The sequence below is a fragment of the Nerophis ophidion genome, linkage group LG06 (assembly GCF_033978795.1).
Source record: "Nerophis ophidion isolate RoL-2023_Sa linkage group LG06, RoL_Noph_v1.0, whole genome shotgun sequence".
NCBI classification, from domain to species: domain Eukaryota; kingdom Metazoa; phylum Chordata; class Actinopteri; order Syngnathiformes; family Syngnathidae; genus Nerophis; species Nerophis ophidion.
Genome location: NC_084616.1, coordinates 39,372,594 through 39,387,114, shown reverse-complemented (window position 1 = coordinate 39,387,114; position 14,521 = coordinate 39,372,594). Strand labels below are relative to the sequence as shown.

The following is a 14,521-nucleotide window of genomic DNA, read 5'->3' as shown; positions in this document are numbered from 1 at the left end:
AAACTATAATTGTTCACAATAAAATAGGTTTTGTTTCAATATGTTTGGCTGTCTGCAGCAGATTCATTGGATTTGCATGATTTCTTATCGCAAAATGTATTTGGTTTTTATTCGATTCAGCCTGGAAAATAGCCTTCTCCATATTTTCTATTAAACACCCATGCAGGAAGAAAAAAAGATTTAATCCACCGTGATATTCTTATTTGTCTTTAAAATTGTTATAAGTACACCTCTGCATATCATTGTATCCTATAGCTGATGTGCTTTTTCTCTTAAACGTTTTACGCGCTGTTCCTGTTTGTGCGACACACTTTAAAAACACCTACTTCCCATCTTATATTGTTTTATTGCACTGAAGCATTTGGTCGTTTCATTGCCCCCCCAGGAGCCCCTTCCTCTTTTTTTTTTGTCTCCCCCTCACTAAAAAATATATTTTACCTTAAATATGTGTTGATTAGTATACATTATGGCCTGCTTTATCACCTGTTGCTTATCTTGGGAAACAGGCCCAGCACAGATAGATGACCTGTGGGTTATTGATGGCTGCTCTATTGTTGTGCTCGGAGTCCCACTGGTCAGAGTGTGGGAACCCCAGCGCGGCCTGAGACACACGGCTTTGTTATGCTAATGCACGTCTATAAAACTCGGAGCGGACGCTTTGCACGGACTTCACAGCCAGCGGAACTGTCCTGGAAGAAGCTTCTCTGTATCTGCTTGGAAAGACATGGCTCCTTGCTCCTCGAGTGACTCCTTCATGCAGCCTGCCAGGATCTCAGAGAGAGACAACATCAGAGTAAGTAAATTTGACTCCATATATATATTTTCAAACAAATGTTTCCATATATATATATGTAATATGTACATAATACAAAATTTAACACACAAATTATGGAAACATTTGTTTGAAAATCAGATGTTCTAAACCACTACTGCTACTGATTAAAATAGACTAAGTTAAATCAAATTAATTACAATTATTATTTTGTTTCTTTTTTATTTTATTTTTTCTTATTTTATTTTATTTACTAAGGTGTTTCGAAAGTTACATTTAAATTGTTGCAAAATCTGACTCAGATTTTCTTAACCACTAATGCTACTACAGTAATTAAAATAGAGTAAGTTAAATTAAATTATTTTATTTCTATTTTGTTGATTTTTTTTTATATTTTGTTTGATTCGCGAAGGTGTTTCGAAAGTTACATTTAAATTGTTGCAAAATCTGACTCAGATTTTCTTAACCACTAATGCTACGAATTAAAATAGTGTAAGTTAAATTAAATTAATTCAAATTATTATTTTATTTCTGTTTATTTTTTTTATTATTTTTTTTTTAATATACTAAGGTGTTTCGAAAGTTACATTTAAATTATTGCAAAAACTGACTAAGATTTTCTCAACCACTAATACTACTAATTAAAATAGAGTAGGTTAAATTAAATTATTTGATTTCTATTTTGTTTTATTTTTGTCTTATTTTATTTTATTCACTAAGGTGTCTCGAACGTTACATTTAAATTATTGCAAAATCTGACTCAGAATTTCCAAACATCTAATGCTATGGATTTTATGAAATTGTATTTTAACTTATTTTGTTCCATTAGATTTTATTTTATTTAGTTTTTCAGGAATTGTAAATGTGACATATCTTCTTTAGGTAGTTCTCACCAATGTGGTTTCTGCAAAATTTGAAATTGTTACTTTAATTTGATTAAAATTCAAATTTAATATAATTTGAATTAAATTTCTATAATTTCATTTGTATAGGCATTTAAAATTTGGCAACATCTGATTTACAATAATTGCATTTCAATAACTTTTACAGCATTTTATAGATTTTATTCATAGGGATTTTACACATGATATGTCTTCATAATGAAGTAGTCCTGACTTCTGTGTTTCTTTCGTCCATCAGTTGAGAAAGCCCATGGTGGAGAAACTGCGGCGAGATCGCATCAACACCTGCATCGAGCAGCTCAAGATCATCCTGGAGAAAGAGTTCCAACTACAAGAGCCCAACTCCAAGCTGGAGAAAGCAGACATCCTGGAGATGACTGTCAGCTTCCTGAGGCAGCAACTGCAAAAGCGGCATCAGCATCAGCATCAGTCCACCTCCAGCAGCGATGGCGGCGACTTCAGGCAAGGCTACTCTCACTGCTGGAGGGACTCTTTGCACTTCCTCTCCGCACAGCAGCAGATGATCCAGAAAAGCTCCTCTCCAGTGTGCTCCCCCAGCAGAGGAACCAGGCTGCAGGAGAGCGGCATGTGGAGGCCTTGGTAGACTCACCATGACACCTCTCCTCACTTTTTGTGAAATATGCATTTCCCTCCTTGCTCCTTAACATCATATTGATGGACACAAATAGTGACGGCTCTCGCTCATTTTCCATGTTTCTTCCTTGCAATGACTAAGTATCCATTTTACCTTTTTTTGTATTTAAAAGATGTTTGTGCGTGATGATGGTTTTTACTCCAGTGGAGTTTATTGCCTTGCTGGATGTAACAGTGTATCTCTGACCTATCCTGTTGTCCTGACAGCCCCGTGTTGAGAATATTTCTCTCCTTATTTTTGGATGCCAAATTACGTGTGTGTGTGTGTGTATGTATGTATGTATGTGTTTGTGTGACGATACCGGTAATACCGTTTTTGCTATGACATTTACGCTCTTAAAAACAAATTTTGTACGACAATTTTCAATAAAAATGAAACAATCAAAAAAAAACGTCATCTTTTTTTCATATTTTGATCATAAACATGACCAAGATGTTCTTGAGTGCTACATTTTCTTTCTGGAAAATGAATCTAAACTAGAGATGTTCGATAATGGCTTTTTTGACGATATCCAGTATTTCCGATATTGTGCAACTCTTAATTACCGACACCGATATATACAGTCGTGGAATTAACACATTACTATGCTTAATTTTGTTGTGATACCCCACTGGATGCATTAAACAATTTAACAAGGTTTTCCAAAAAAAAGCAACTCAAGTTATGGAAAAAAATGCCAACATGGCACTGCCATATTTATTATTGAAGTCACAAAGTGCATGATTTTTTTAAAAACTGCCACAAAACAGCAGCTTGGAATTTGGGACATGTTCTCCCTGAGAGAGCATGAGGAGGTTGGGGGGGTTGAAGTGTAGGGGTGTGTGTATTGTAGGTCCCGTAAGAGTTAGTGCTGCAAGGGGTTCTGGGTATTTGTTCTGTTGTGTTACGCAGCGGATGTTCTCCCGAAATGTGTTTGTCATTCTTGTTAGGTGTGGGTTCACAGTGTGGCGCATATTTGTAACAGTGTTAAAATTGTTTAAACAGGCCACCCTAAGAGTGACCTGTATGGCTGTTGACCAAGTATGAATGGCATTCACTTGTGTGTGTGAAAAGCAGTAGATACAGGTATTATGTGACTGTGCCGGCACGCAAAGGCAGTGCCTTTAAGGTTTATTGGCGCTCTGTACTTCCCTACGTCCGTGTAAACAGTGGCATTTTAAAAAGTCATAAATTTTACTTTTAGAAACCGATACTGATGATTTCTGATATTACATTTTAAAGCATTTATCGGCTGATAATATCGGCAGTCCGATAATATCGGACATCCCTTATCAAAACCAAAGAAATAGAGGGGAATGGTGTTAATTGTCACATATTTTTACTCTAGCGCAGCGCTGTCAAAGTCACGGCATGATCTCTGGACCCTGGAATGATATTTGATAAGTATTAGAAGAGGCCCGCAGGCCACAGCTGCATGCTGCTGTTTTGCAAGCACCAATTCTCCATTAGTGTTGGTGCCATCAAGTCATAATAATGGGGTCAAACAGTAAAATGTGGGAGGTCCTACTTTTTTGTAACCATTTTTGAAAACAAATGATAAATGTATGCATTATCCTGTTATATCTCAGATTCTATATTGTGTTTTGCAAAAAGGTTGTCACAAAAGTTCCTTAATTTATTCAAAAAAATAATACAAATACAATACTTTACTTCATTCATAAAAATAAAAAAAATACAAAACAAAACACATTTTTCTGTATATGTACATTTATTTAGTTATAAACATTCATTCACTTTCTTCTTTCCTTCATGGATCTAAACTTTACTTTTTTCTATATTTTTCAGAATGTTTTTGTTCTATTTTTGGCCAAAGTAAGACAAAGAAAACAATCTGATATTTTCTTTATTTTTAAGATATCATGCCATGATTTTACCATTAAGGCTCACGTTGGAATAGATTTTTCTCTATGCGGCCCCTGAGCTAGTGCAATGGTCCTCAAACTTTTTTTATTTTATTTTATTTTTTTAAAAACCCAATCAGAAAACACTTGGTTCTCAAAGTATCACCATCATGACCCACATTAAAATATAGAAGCGTTAAAAGCCAGAGTATTCATTAAAAACAAGGCATAGGTTTATTAATATTTTTGGCTGCTGTAACATTACACACATTTTGAACAGTAACACTGTTTGAATATGGAAACATAACACACTGTACTTAAATAATGAATTAAATCTTTGGCGTACCACTAGATCAGTGGTTCTCAACCTTTTTTCAGGGACGTACACCTTGTGAAAATTTTGTTAATTCAAGTACCCCCTAATCAGAGAAAAGCATTTTTGGTTGAAAAAAAGAGATAAAAAAGTAAAATACAGCACTATGTCATCATTTTATGATTTATTAAATTGTATAACAGTGCAAAATATTGGTCATTTGTAGTGGTATTTCTTGAACTATTTGGAATAAAAGATATAAAAATAACTAAAAACTTGTTGAAAAATAAACAAATGATTCAATTATAAATAAAGAATTCTACACATGGAAGTAATCATCAACTTAAAGTGCCCTCTTTGGGGATTGTAATAAAGATCCATATGGGTTCATGAACTTAATTCTAAACATTTCTTCACAAAAAAAGAAATCTTTAACATCAATATTTATGGAACATGTCCACAAAAAATCTAGCTGTCAACACTGAATATTGCATTTCTTTTCACAGTTTATGAACTTACATTCATATTGTGTTGAAGTATTATTCAATACATATAGTGTATTTATAAAGGATTTTTGAAGTGTTGCTATTTTTAGAATATTTTTTTAAAATCCCACATACCCCTTGGCATACCTTCAATTACCCCCAGGGGTACGCGTACCCCCATTTGAGAACCACTGCACTAGATCACCGGTGTCAAACTTAAGGCCCGGGGGCCAGGTATGGCCCTCCACATCAATTTGTGGGGTGAAAATAATGTGTAAGCAAAGTACCTTATCCATCCATCCATCCATTTTCTACCGCTTATTCCCTTTTGGGGTCGCGGGGGGCGCTGGCGCCTATCTCAGCTACAATCGGGCGGAAGGCGGGGTACACCCTGGACAAGTCGCCACCTCATCGCAGGGCCAACACAGATAGACAGACAACATTCACACTCAAATTCAAACACAAGGGCCAATTTAGTGTTGCCAATCAACCTATCCCCAGGTGCATGTCTTTGTTAAATGTATTACACAAATAAATGTAGTGCATACAATGACATATATTTACACTTTAATCATCTCTAATAATAAAACTAAATATAATATCATCATACATTTCAAAACAACGTTATTGTTCAAACAAAGATAAATACTTCAATATATGCTTCACTTATGATTTCAAAGTGTCAGACCTGGACAAGGATTGTTTGTGCTCCTTCGACGCAGAGGGTTTACAGGACGAGCCAGGCGAGAATTCAGGTACATAGTTTTAATTATACTCAAAATACGAAAAAAAAAGGCAAAACAAAAAGCACGCTTGATGGCAGATAATAATCTATGCTAAAACTTAGAACAAAAACAGCACAATGGCAATACAATCTACAAAACAACCTAAAGATACTATCAAAAACATAATTAATAACAAAAAACTTACAGTTACAAAAACGGGAGGCATAAACAGCAAGGTGCGTAGCAGGGGATCAATGGCAAGGAGCAATGAGCAGCAAAGGTTGTAGAATGCAATGAAAGTTAATGTTCCCAGACTGATGGACAGAAAGAAAATAACTTAAGTAGTGGCTGTGATAATTAGGAACAGGTGCGGGACTGAGGGCAGGGGCGTGACTAGGAGGGCAAGGTGAAAATCAATGAGTTGTCATGGTAACAAAAACAAACCAGGAAGTGAAAAAACAGAACAAGAGTCCAGAAAACAAAACAAAACATGGTCAAACATAAAACCAGATTTACAGGCGTGACACAAAGCAGGTAATCCAACAAACGTTTCATGTAAAAATTTTACAGTAGAATTTTTTTTACAGTAAAATCCGCTTTCAATATAGAGTGATATTACACTATAAAACACAGCAACCGTAGATTTTACAGTTTAAAAAACTTTTTAGGTTAAAAAAACAGTGGTACCGTTTTTCCATTCAACCCATCCATTTTTTACCGCTTGTCCCTAATTCAATTCCATGTATTTTTTTTTTATTTTATTTTATATGCTGTAAAAAAAAAAACGAACCCTGCAAATATTACGGTACAACTGTGGCGACTGAGTTGCCAGTTTTATACAGTACAATCTAAAGATTTGGTTTTGAACAGCATACATAAAAAAAAAGATGTTTTATATATACACATTTATATTGATACTGTATGTTATTCACTGTTAAAGGGGAACATTATCACCAGACCTATGTAAGCATCAATATATACCTTGATGTTGCAGAAAAAAGACCATATATTTTTTTAATCGATTTCCGAACTCTAAATGGGTGACTTTTGGCGAATTAAACGCCTTTCTATTATTCGCACTCGGAGCGATGACGTCACGTTGTGACGTCACATAGGTAGTCAATCTGCCATTTTCTCAAACACATTACACACACCAAGTCAAATAAGCTCTGTTATTTTCCGTTTTTTCGACTGTTTTCCGTACCTTGGAGACATTATGCCTCGTCGGTATGTTGTCGGAGGGTGTAACAACACGATCAGGGACGGATTCAAGTTGACTTACGTGGAGTGTGTATCGATTAGTACGGCATGTTAATCGATGCTAACATGCTATTTAGGCTAGCTGTATGTACATTTGTAGCTATATTTGCATCCAGCCTTTCCCTCCACCCACTTTTAATGCCAAACAAACACTTACCAATCGATGGATTTAAGTTGCTCCAGTGTCACAAGATGCGAAAGTCCCGATCGTTTGGTCTGCACATTTTACATGCGATGCTAAGGAAGACATGGAACAGAGATGTATGGATATCCTGCAGATGCATTTCCAACGATAAAGTCAACGAAATCACAAAAGTGAGTTTTGTTGATGTTATTGACTTATGTGCTAATCAGACATTTGGTCGTGGCATGACTGCCAGCTAATCGATGCTAACATGGTATTTAGGCTAGCTGTATGTACATTTGTACCTATATTTGCATCCAGCCTTTCACCCCACCCACATTTAATGCCAAACAAACACTTACCAATCGAAGGATTTTAGTTGCTCCAGTGTTCCAAGATGCGAAAGTCCCGATCGTTTGGTCTGCACATTTTACCGGCGATGCTAAGGCAGACATGGCACAGAGATGTATGGATTTCCTGCGACACTCAATCGTTGGTTAGAAGGCGATCGCCAAATAGCGTTAATAGCTATTTGCTCAATATCTTCAGTTTCTTCTTCAATTTTGCTTTCGCTATCTGCCTCCATACTCCAACCATCCGTTTCAATACATGCATAATGTGTTGAATCGCTCAAGCCGCTGAAATCCGAGTCAGAATCCGAGCTATTGTCGTTATATCTTGCTGTGCTATCCGCCATGTTTGTTTGTATTGGCATCACTGGATGACGTTACAGGAAAATGGACGGTGGCTTTACAGATAGCGAAAATCTAGCACTTTAAAGTCTATTTTCGTGATATTGCATGATGGGTAAGATTTTGATAAAAAAAACTTCGAAAAATAAAATAAGCCACTGGGAACTGATTTTTATTGGTTTGAACTCTTATGAAATTGTGATAATGTTCCCCTTTAAAAACGGCCCTCTGAGGTCAACCATAACAGCGATGTGGCCCTCAATGAAAACGAGTTTGACACGCCTGCGTTAGATTTACAGTAAATTACTGGCTAATAATTGCATTACTTTCATGGTCACTTTTACAGTAATGTGCTGTAACATCAGAGATTTGAGTTTACAGTTAATTGCAATAAAGTTACAACTTTATGCTGCAATTTTGTTGCACTCGTGCAATGACAATTAAGTCCTTCCTTCCTGTATTTTCACAATTGTGATTTTACAGTTAATCACAATTAACTTGCGACGGCATGCTGTGAACTTTACAGTTGTCGTTTCACAGTTAATTACGATGACGTTACAACGTCATGGTGGAACTTCACAGTTGTGATTTTACAGTTAGTTACGATAAAGTTACAGATAAATACATAGCTGTGATATGGCATTTAATTGCAATAAAGTTACAACTACATGTTGTAACATCACAGCTGTGATTTTAGTCTATGTTAATTGACTAAATGTCATTTTTTTCATATGATATGAGTATGATTAATTTTATGTGATATGAATGTGTAAGTCTCTGTGACACCCTACCCCAAATGGAATTTCTTGCCAGCATCAAGTCAAACAACAATGTAACAATGTATTGGCAACTAAAACTTTCCTTTTTACTTTTAAAAGATAATTGTTTAGTTATAAATTCGTCGTGAAAAGGTCAAGAAGACAAATACTGAAATGATGAATATTACCAATTTTACATTAAAAAACGCACAAAACTTACTCTAAAGCACAGGTTTTTAAGGTTTTTTCACCAAGTACCTCCTCAGAAAACACTTGGCTCTCCAAGTACCACTATAATGACCAACATTAAAATACAGTAGCGTAGTTGGCCTAAGTATTCATTAAAAACGAGGATAAGGTTTTATTTAACAAGGATATTTAATATCTTTGGTCACTGTAACATTACAAAAACATCGTCAACAATGACACGCCATCCAGTGTGTATTTACAAACTTCTTGGGCATACCACTAGAATGAGAGGTTTAGAATGGCTGCTCTAAAAGATTCCATACCACAATTTGAGGCAGAGTACCCTTCAGTGGCCAGATATAATGAGCGTGACAACACAACCTGTTCAAAGCCAGGACACGCCTCTGCCCGCTCTTCCCACACCACGGCCACGCCACTGCTCGACAGCAAGCAATCTGTATCAGCGCACCTGGGACAAAAGAGAAGATCCCGCGCCAGAACGTAGTCTTATGTTGAGTACCGTAAGCTACAGTATCATCCAGCTCTTTGCAACCTTGCCACGCTCTCTGTGTTCTCCACCATTGTGTTTATTTGGTCTCGTTGTCTTCCTTGTCGTCCTTCCTGCAGTCTGCCTTTGGTTCCACGTGACGAGCTGCACTGAAAAAAGTCAGTGTTCAAAAACAAAACAAAAATTAAAGCTGCAAGCAGCAATGGACGGGACCGCTTTGGCTGCTGCCCCCGTGACCCAAGCCCAGATAAGCGGTAGAAGATGGATGGATGGATTATCACACAGAGAAAAAGTTGTATACACACATGTTATACATCAGTCTCATAACAATAACAGTTGTAAAGTGGCTTGGGCATTTTATAAGGACGCCTTGGTGCCGCCATTTTGAGACTTTAATGCATGGTGAATGTAATGCAGTTGTGGTATTGAAGTGGGAATAGCAAATTTCCTGTTGATTTTAGTTGGGGGCGGTAAGTGTATGAAATATAGGTCTCAGTGACAAAAAAATAGTCTGAAAATATTACAATAAAAATATAGAAAAAAATACCGGCAGCGGTAAAGTTTAGATCCATAAAGGAAAGAAGAAAGCGAATGAATGTTTAAAACTGAATACATTTACATATGCATAAAAAAAATGTTTTATTTTGTATTATTATTTTTTCAATTTAGAATGTGAGATATAACAGGATAATGCATACACGTATCATTTAAAGTTAAAGTACCAATGATTGTCAACCACACACTAGGTGTGGCAAAATTATTCTCTGCATTTGACCCATCACCCTTGTTTTTGCACACACACCAATGCTAGTAAACAATGGTGTCATTACGTAAAGTTGACCTATAAATCAATATGCGGCATCACTAAACTGAAAACAAGCACATAATAATTATTGTATGAACATATTTGGGGTAGGGTTGTATGGTATTTATTGCCACCATTCCCAACTTCTTTGTCACGTGTTGTTGGCATCAAATTCTAAAGTTAATGATTGTTTGCAAAAAAAAATTTTTTATCAGTTTGAACATCAAATATGTTGTCTTTGTAGCATATTCAACCGAAATGGGTTGAAAAGGATTTGCAAATCATTGTATATCGTTTATATTTACATCTAACACAATTTTCCAACTCATATGGAAACGGGGTTTGTAGTATACACAATAGTTTTGTAATATGTAATCAATTAATTCAGTCATTATTGACATACTGAGATGCAGAACATCTTATTTTCAATAAGGTTGAGAGTATTTCTCATAGTTCTTCTTTGTACTTTGTAAGCATTATTAACTATTAATTAACTAATTAATTATGAGTACATATTTTCTATTGTTTCATTGAAAATAAAACAGCAAAGTCCATTTGGCTGTCATCTGTTTTAATTATGAGACACAATTGTGTCAAAGTCATGATTTTTTTTTCATGCTTGAAATAAGAAATTATTACTTTAAAAAAAGTAGTTTCATACTTGTGAGTGTTAATGACACATCTTTGCAACAGTTGATATTCTAGTTTCAAGCATGTTTTACTCAATATAGGTCATAACATCTCAGCAACAGGCTGTAATATCTTACTGAGATCATTTAGGACCAAAACACTTAAAATAAGTACAACACTCTAACATAAAATCTGCTTAGTGAGCAAATTGATCTTATCAGACAGAAAATAAGCAACTATCACCCTTATTTGAGATAATTCATCTTAGATTTCAGTTTTTGCAGTCTGTATTGAACTGCTTAGCATATTTTGATGCAGAGTACATTAGATTATAGTACGAGTGTCCACTAACGTTCTGCTGGGGGGCTGCATTGGGTTAAAAAAATGTGGCCGGGTGCCGGGATATGTATATATTTATATAATTTCTGAGTGCGATGATGTTACGTTATCGATGGGAAAATGCATTTTTAGACAATTTGATTTGCCTGAGTTGCTAGGAGACACCGAGAGTAACAAGCGGTAGATAATGGATTAGAAAGGACAGATTTTTTAAAAATTATATTAAATATTTTAGAATATATACAGTGGGGCAAAACAGAATTTAGTCAGCCACCGATTGTGCAAGTTCTCCCACTTAAAAGGATGACAGAGGTCTTTAATTTCCATCATAGGTACACTTCAACTGTGAGAGACAGAATGTGGAAAAAAATCCAGGACTTCACACTGTAGGAATTTTAAATAATTTATTTGTAAATTATGGTGGAAAATAAGTATTTGGTCAACCATTCAAAGCTCTCACTGATGGAAGGAGGTTTTGGGTCCAAATCTCACGATACATGGCCCCATTCATTCTTTCCTTAACACGGATCAATCGTCCTGTCCCCTTAGCAGAAAAACAGCCCCAAAGCATGATGTTTCCACGCCCATGCTTCACAGTAGGTGTGGTGTTCTTGGGATGCAACTCAGTATTCTTCTTCCTCCAAACACGGCAAGTTTATACCAAAAGTTCTATTTTGGTTCCATCTGACAACATGACATTCACCCAATCCTCTGCTGTATCATCCAAGTATCCTTTTTAGTATAAACTCAACTCGTCGTGTTTGGAGGAAGAAGAATACTGAGTTGCATCCCAAGAACACCACACCTACTGTGAAGCATGGGGGTGGAAACATCATGCTTTGGGGCTGATTTTCTGCGAAGGGGACAGGACGATTGATCCGTGTTAAGGAAAGAATGAATGGGGCCATGTATCGTGAGATTTTGAGCCAAAACCTCCATCCATCAGTGAGAGCTTTGAATTGTTGACCAAATACTTATTTTCCACCATAATTTACAAATAAATTCTTTAAAATTCCTACACTATGAATTCCTGGATTTTTTTAAATACATTCTGTCTCTCACAGTTGAAGTGTACCTATGATGAAAATTACAGACCTCTGTCATCATTTTAAGTGGGAGAACTTGCACAATCAGTGGCTGACTAAATACTTTTTTGCCCCACTGTATTTACTTTTTTAAACTTGGGACTTCCCGCGGGTAGCATTTTGGACCCCAGCGGGCCGTAGCCGGCCCAAAGGCCGTAGTTTGGGGACCTCTGATATAGATGTTTTTTGTTTTTTTTAATGGGATGTTGCCTGTAGCTTTTAGAAATAGAAGATGCAGACTGGCAGAGAAATAGCTACCTAATTTAGATGCACTCCTACAAAATAATGAACATATTCTTTACAGTAACTAACACCTTCTGTTGTGGATAGCGTTAATATATTTGTAAGGGCATGTTCAATACCACTTTAGTGTACCTCATTTTTTCATATATTTTAGTCTCTAAGGAAAATTTGAATTCCACAATGCAAAAAGTCAGTGTTCAAAAACAAGAAAAAAAAATACAAAAATGAGAGGTATTTTATTAGAACCAAGCAAAATTATCTGCCAATAGAACAAGAAAATTCAGCTTGTCAAGACTTTCCAAAACAAGTAAAATTTGATAATTTGATACACAAGACACATGATTCAAAGCACTTTTCTGTCTTTGACACATCATGCATATATATTTCTACAACATACCCTCATGCCATAGACTTTATATGACCCGCTTCACAATGCAGGTACCGGTTTATAAATAAAGGCGGAACAACCTCACTATGAGGCTTTCAGACATTGGGCCTGCACCGTAAACATCATGTCATCAATGTGATGATACAATATTAGGAACTCCATGACGGAGCAAGGTTGGAAATGCATATTTCACAAAAAGTGAGGAGAGGTGTCATGGTGAGTCTACCAAGGCCTCCATACGCCGCTCTCCTGCAGCCTGGTTCCTTTGTGGGAGGAGCACACTGGGGAGGAGCTTTTCTGGATCATCTGCTGCTGTGCGGAGAGGAAGTGCAAAGAGTCCCTCCGGCGGTGTGATTTGCTTCGGCTGAAGTCGCCGCCATCGCTGCTGGAGGTGGACTGATGATGCTGATGATGCTGCCGCTTGTGCAACTCCTGCCTCAGGAAGCTGACGGTCATCTCCAGGATGTCTGCTTTCTCCAGCTTGGATTTGGGCTCCTGTTGGCGGCACTCTTTCTCCAAGATGTTTTTGAGCTGCTCGATGCAGGTGTTGATGCGGTCTCGCCGCAGTTTCTCCACTATGGGCTTTCTCAACTGAAAGACACGCAGAGGGCCGAACTACTTCATTAAGGCGAAATGTCACATTTAAAATACCTATGAATAAAATTTAAATAAATGTAATTAAATCTGACACAACACATTTAAATTAAATTAAATTAAATCAATTTAAATTAAATAAAATTAATCTAAATTAAATGAAATTAAATCAAATTACAGTATGTTTTTGAAGGAATATCCAAGCCAACACTCACTTTGACGCCATCTTTGGCCGTGTCCGGCACGCAGCAAGGGTTCGAGGAGCAAGGAGCCATGTCTGTGCTTTTGTTCTTGTTGCGCGTGCTAAAACCTCCGTGGAGGAGCCTCTCCCTTTTATAGTGCATCATTAGTACAGCACACCCATGTGACAGCCCAGAGGAGGGCCGCTCGACTGTAACAACAGGCCAGACACACATCAATAACGCCAAGGCGGAGCTTGCACAGGAGAGATAAAAGATCTAAATTAGAGGGAATGTCATCTCTCTTTATCAGCGTCTTATCTCTTATCCCACTCCCAGGTGGAATCTCCTGGGAATGATTCGGAACAGATGCATGCAGAAGACCACCAGGGAAATACATCGCCTTAGATTGCGATTGAATATTAGAAAGATTTTGCAGCAAATTATACAGGCTGAGATGCATCAAAGGCAACGGCAAAACGGGACAGTAACGCTTCAATGTGTCTAACTTTATTGGCTTCCCGCAATAAAAGTGGTGCCTATTGATGGGCGGCACACTTCTCTTGTTGAAAGCCATCATGAGTGGAGCCGTGTCAGACTGTGGGAAAGCCCCACTCGGACTCTACTCACACGTCTACTCATCAATGGGGGCTGACCTCCCCCAGCCACAAAGGACCTTTTCATCTCCTCTCGCAAACAGCGGCTAACAGCAGTGGACGTGCGCGTGTGTGTGCGCGCGTGTGTGTAGGAGAGTGTGTAAAAGTGTGTGTACGTGGGTGTGTGTGAAGGAGAGAAGACAGGCAAACTGCTCTGCAAAAACTGAAATCTAAGTAAGATTAAATATCTCAATCAAATGTGATATTTGCTTATTTTCTGTCTGATAAGATAATTATTCTCACTTAGCAGATTGTATGTTAGAGTGTTTTATTTGTTTTAAGGGTTTTGGTCCTAAATGATCTCAGTAAGATATTACAGCTTGTTACTGAGATTTGATGACTTATATTGAGCAAAACATGCTTGAAAAGATTTTTTTC

General features: G+C 37.0%; 2 protein-coding genes across 2 annotated transcripts; one reads left to right on the top strand and one right to left on the bottom strand.

Annotated features, from left to right (window-relative positions):
- The first annotated feature begins 420 nt into the window (after positions 1–420).
- On the top strand, positions 421–2,680 carry her12 (hairy-related 12). Its single transcript, XM_061902271.1, has 2 exons — positions 421–793; positions 1,913–2,680. The coding sequence occupies exons 1-2, from the start codon at positions 725–727 to the stop codon at positions 2,276–2,278; spliced, it is 435 nt and encodes a 144-aa protein (XP_061758255.1). The 5' UTR covers positions 421–724; the 3' UTR covers positions 2,279–2,680.
- Positions 2,681–12,813: 10,133 nt separating this feature from the next.
- Positions 12,814–13,652, bottom strand: LOC133554583 (transcription factor HES-5-like). The gene is made up of 2 exons (XM_061903505.1): positions 13,524–13,652; positions 12,814–13,305 (listed from the first exon to the last, which is right to left on the bottom strand). The coding sequence occupies exons 1-2, from the start codon at positions 13,650–13,652 to the stop codon at positions 12,937–12,939; spliced, it is 498 nt and encodes a 165-aa protein (XP_061759489.1). The 3' UTR covers positions 12,814–12,936.
- Between the last annotated feature and the right edge of the window lie 869 nt (positions 13,653–14,521).

Bases quoted from the DNA above. Each gene is read 5' to 3' on its own strand.
- her12 (XM_061902271.1), top strand. From the start codon at position 725: ATGGCTCCTTGCTCCTCGAGTGACTCCTTCATGCAGCCTGCCAGGATC. The intron at 794-1,912 runs GTAAGTAAATTT...TTCGTCCATCAG, and splicing joins CAGAGAGAGACAACATCAGA to TTGAGAAAGCCCATGGTGGA.
- LOC133554583 (XM_061903505.1), bottom strand. From the start codon at position 13,652: ATGCACTATAAAAGGGAGAGGCTCCTCCACGGAGGTTTTAGCACGCGC. The intron at 13,306-13,523 runs GTGAGTGTTGGC...CGTGTCTTTCAG, and splicing joins CGGCCAAAGATGGCGTCAAA to TTGAGAAAGCCCATAGTGGA.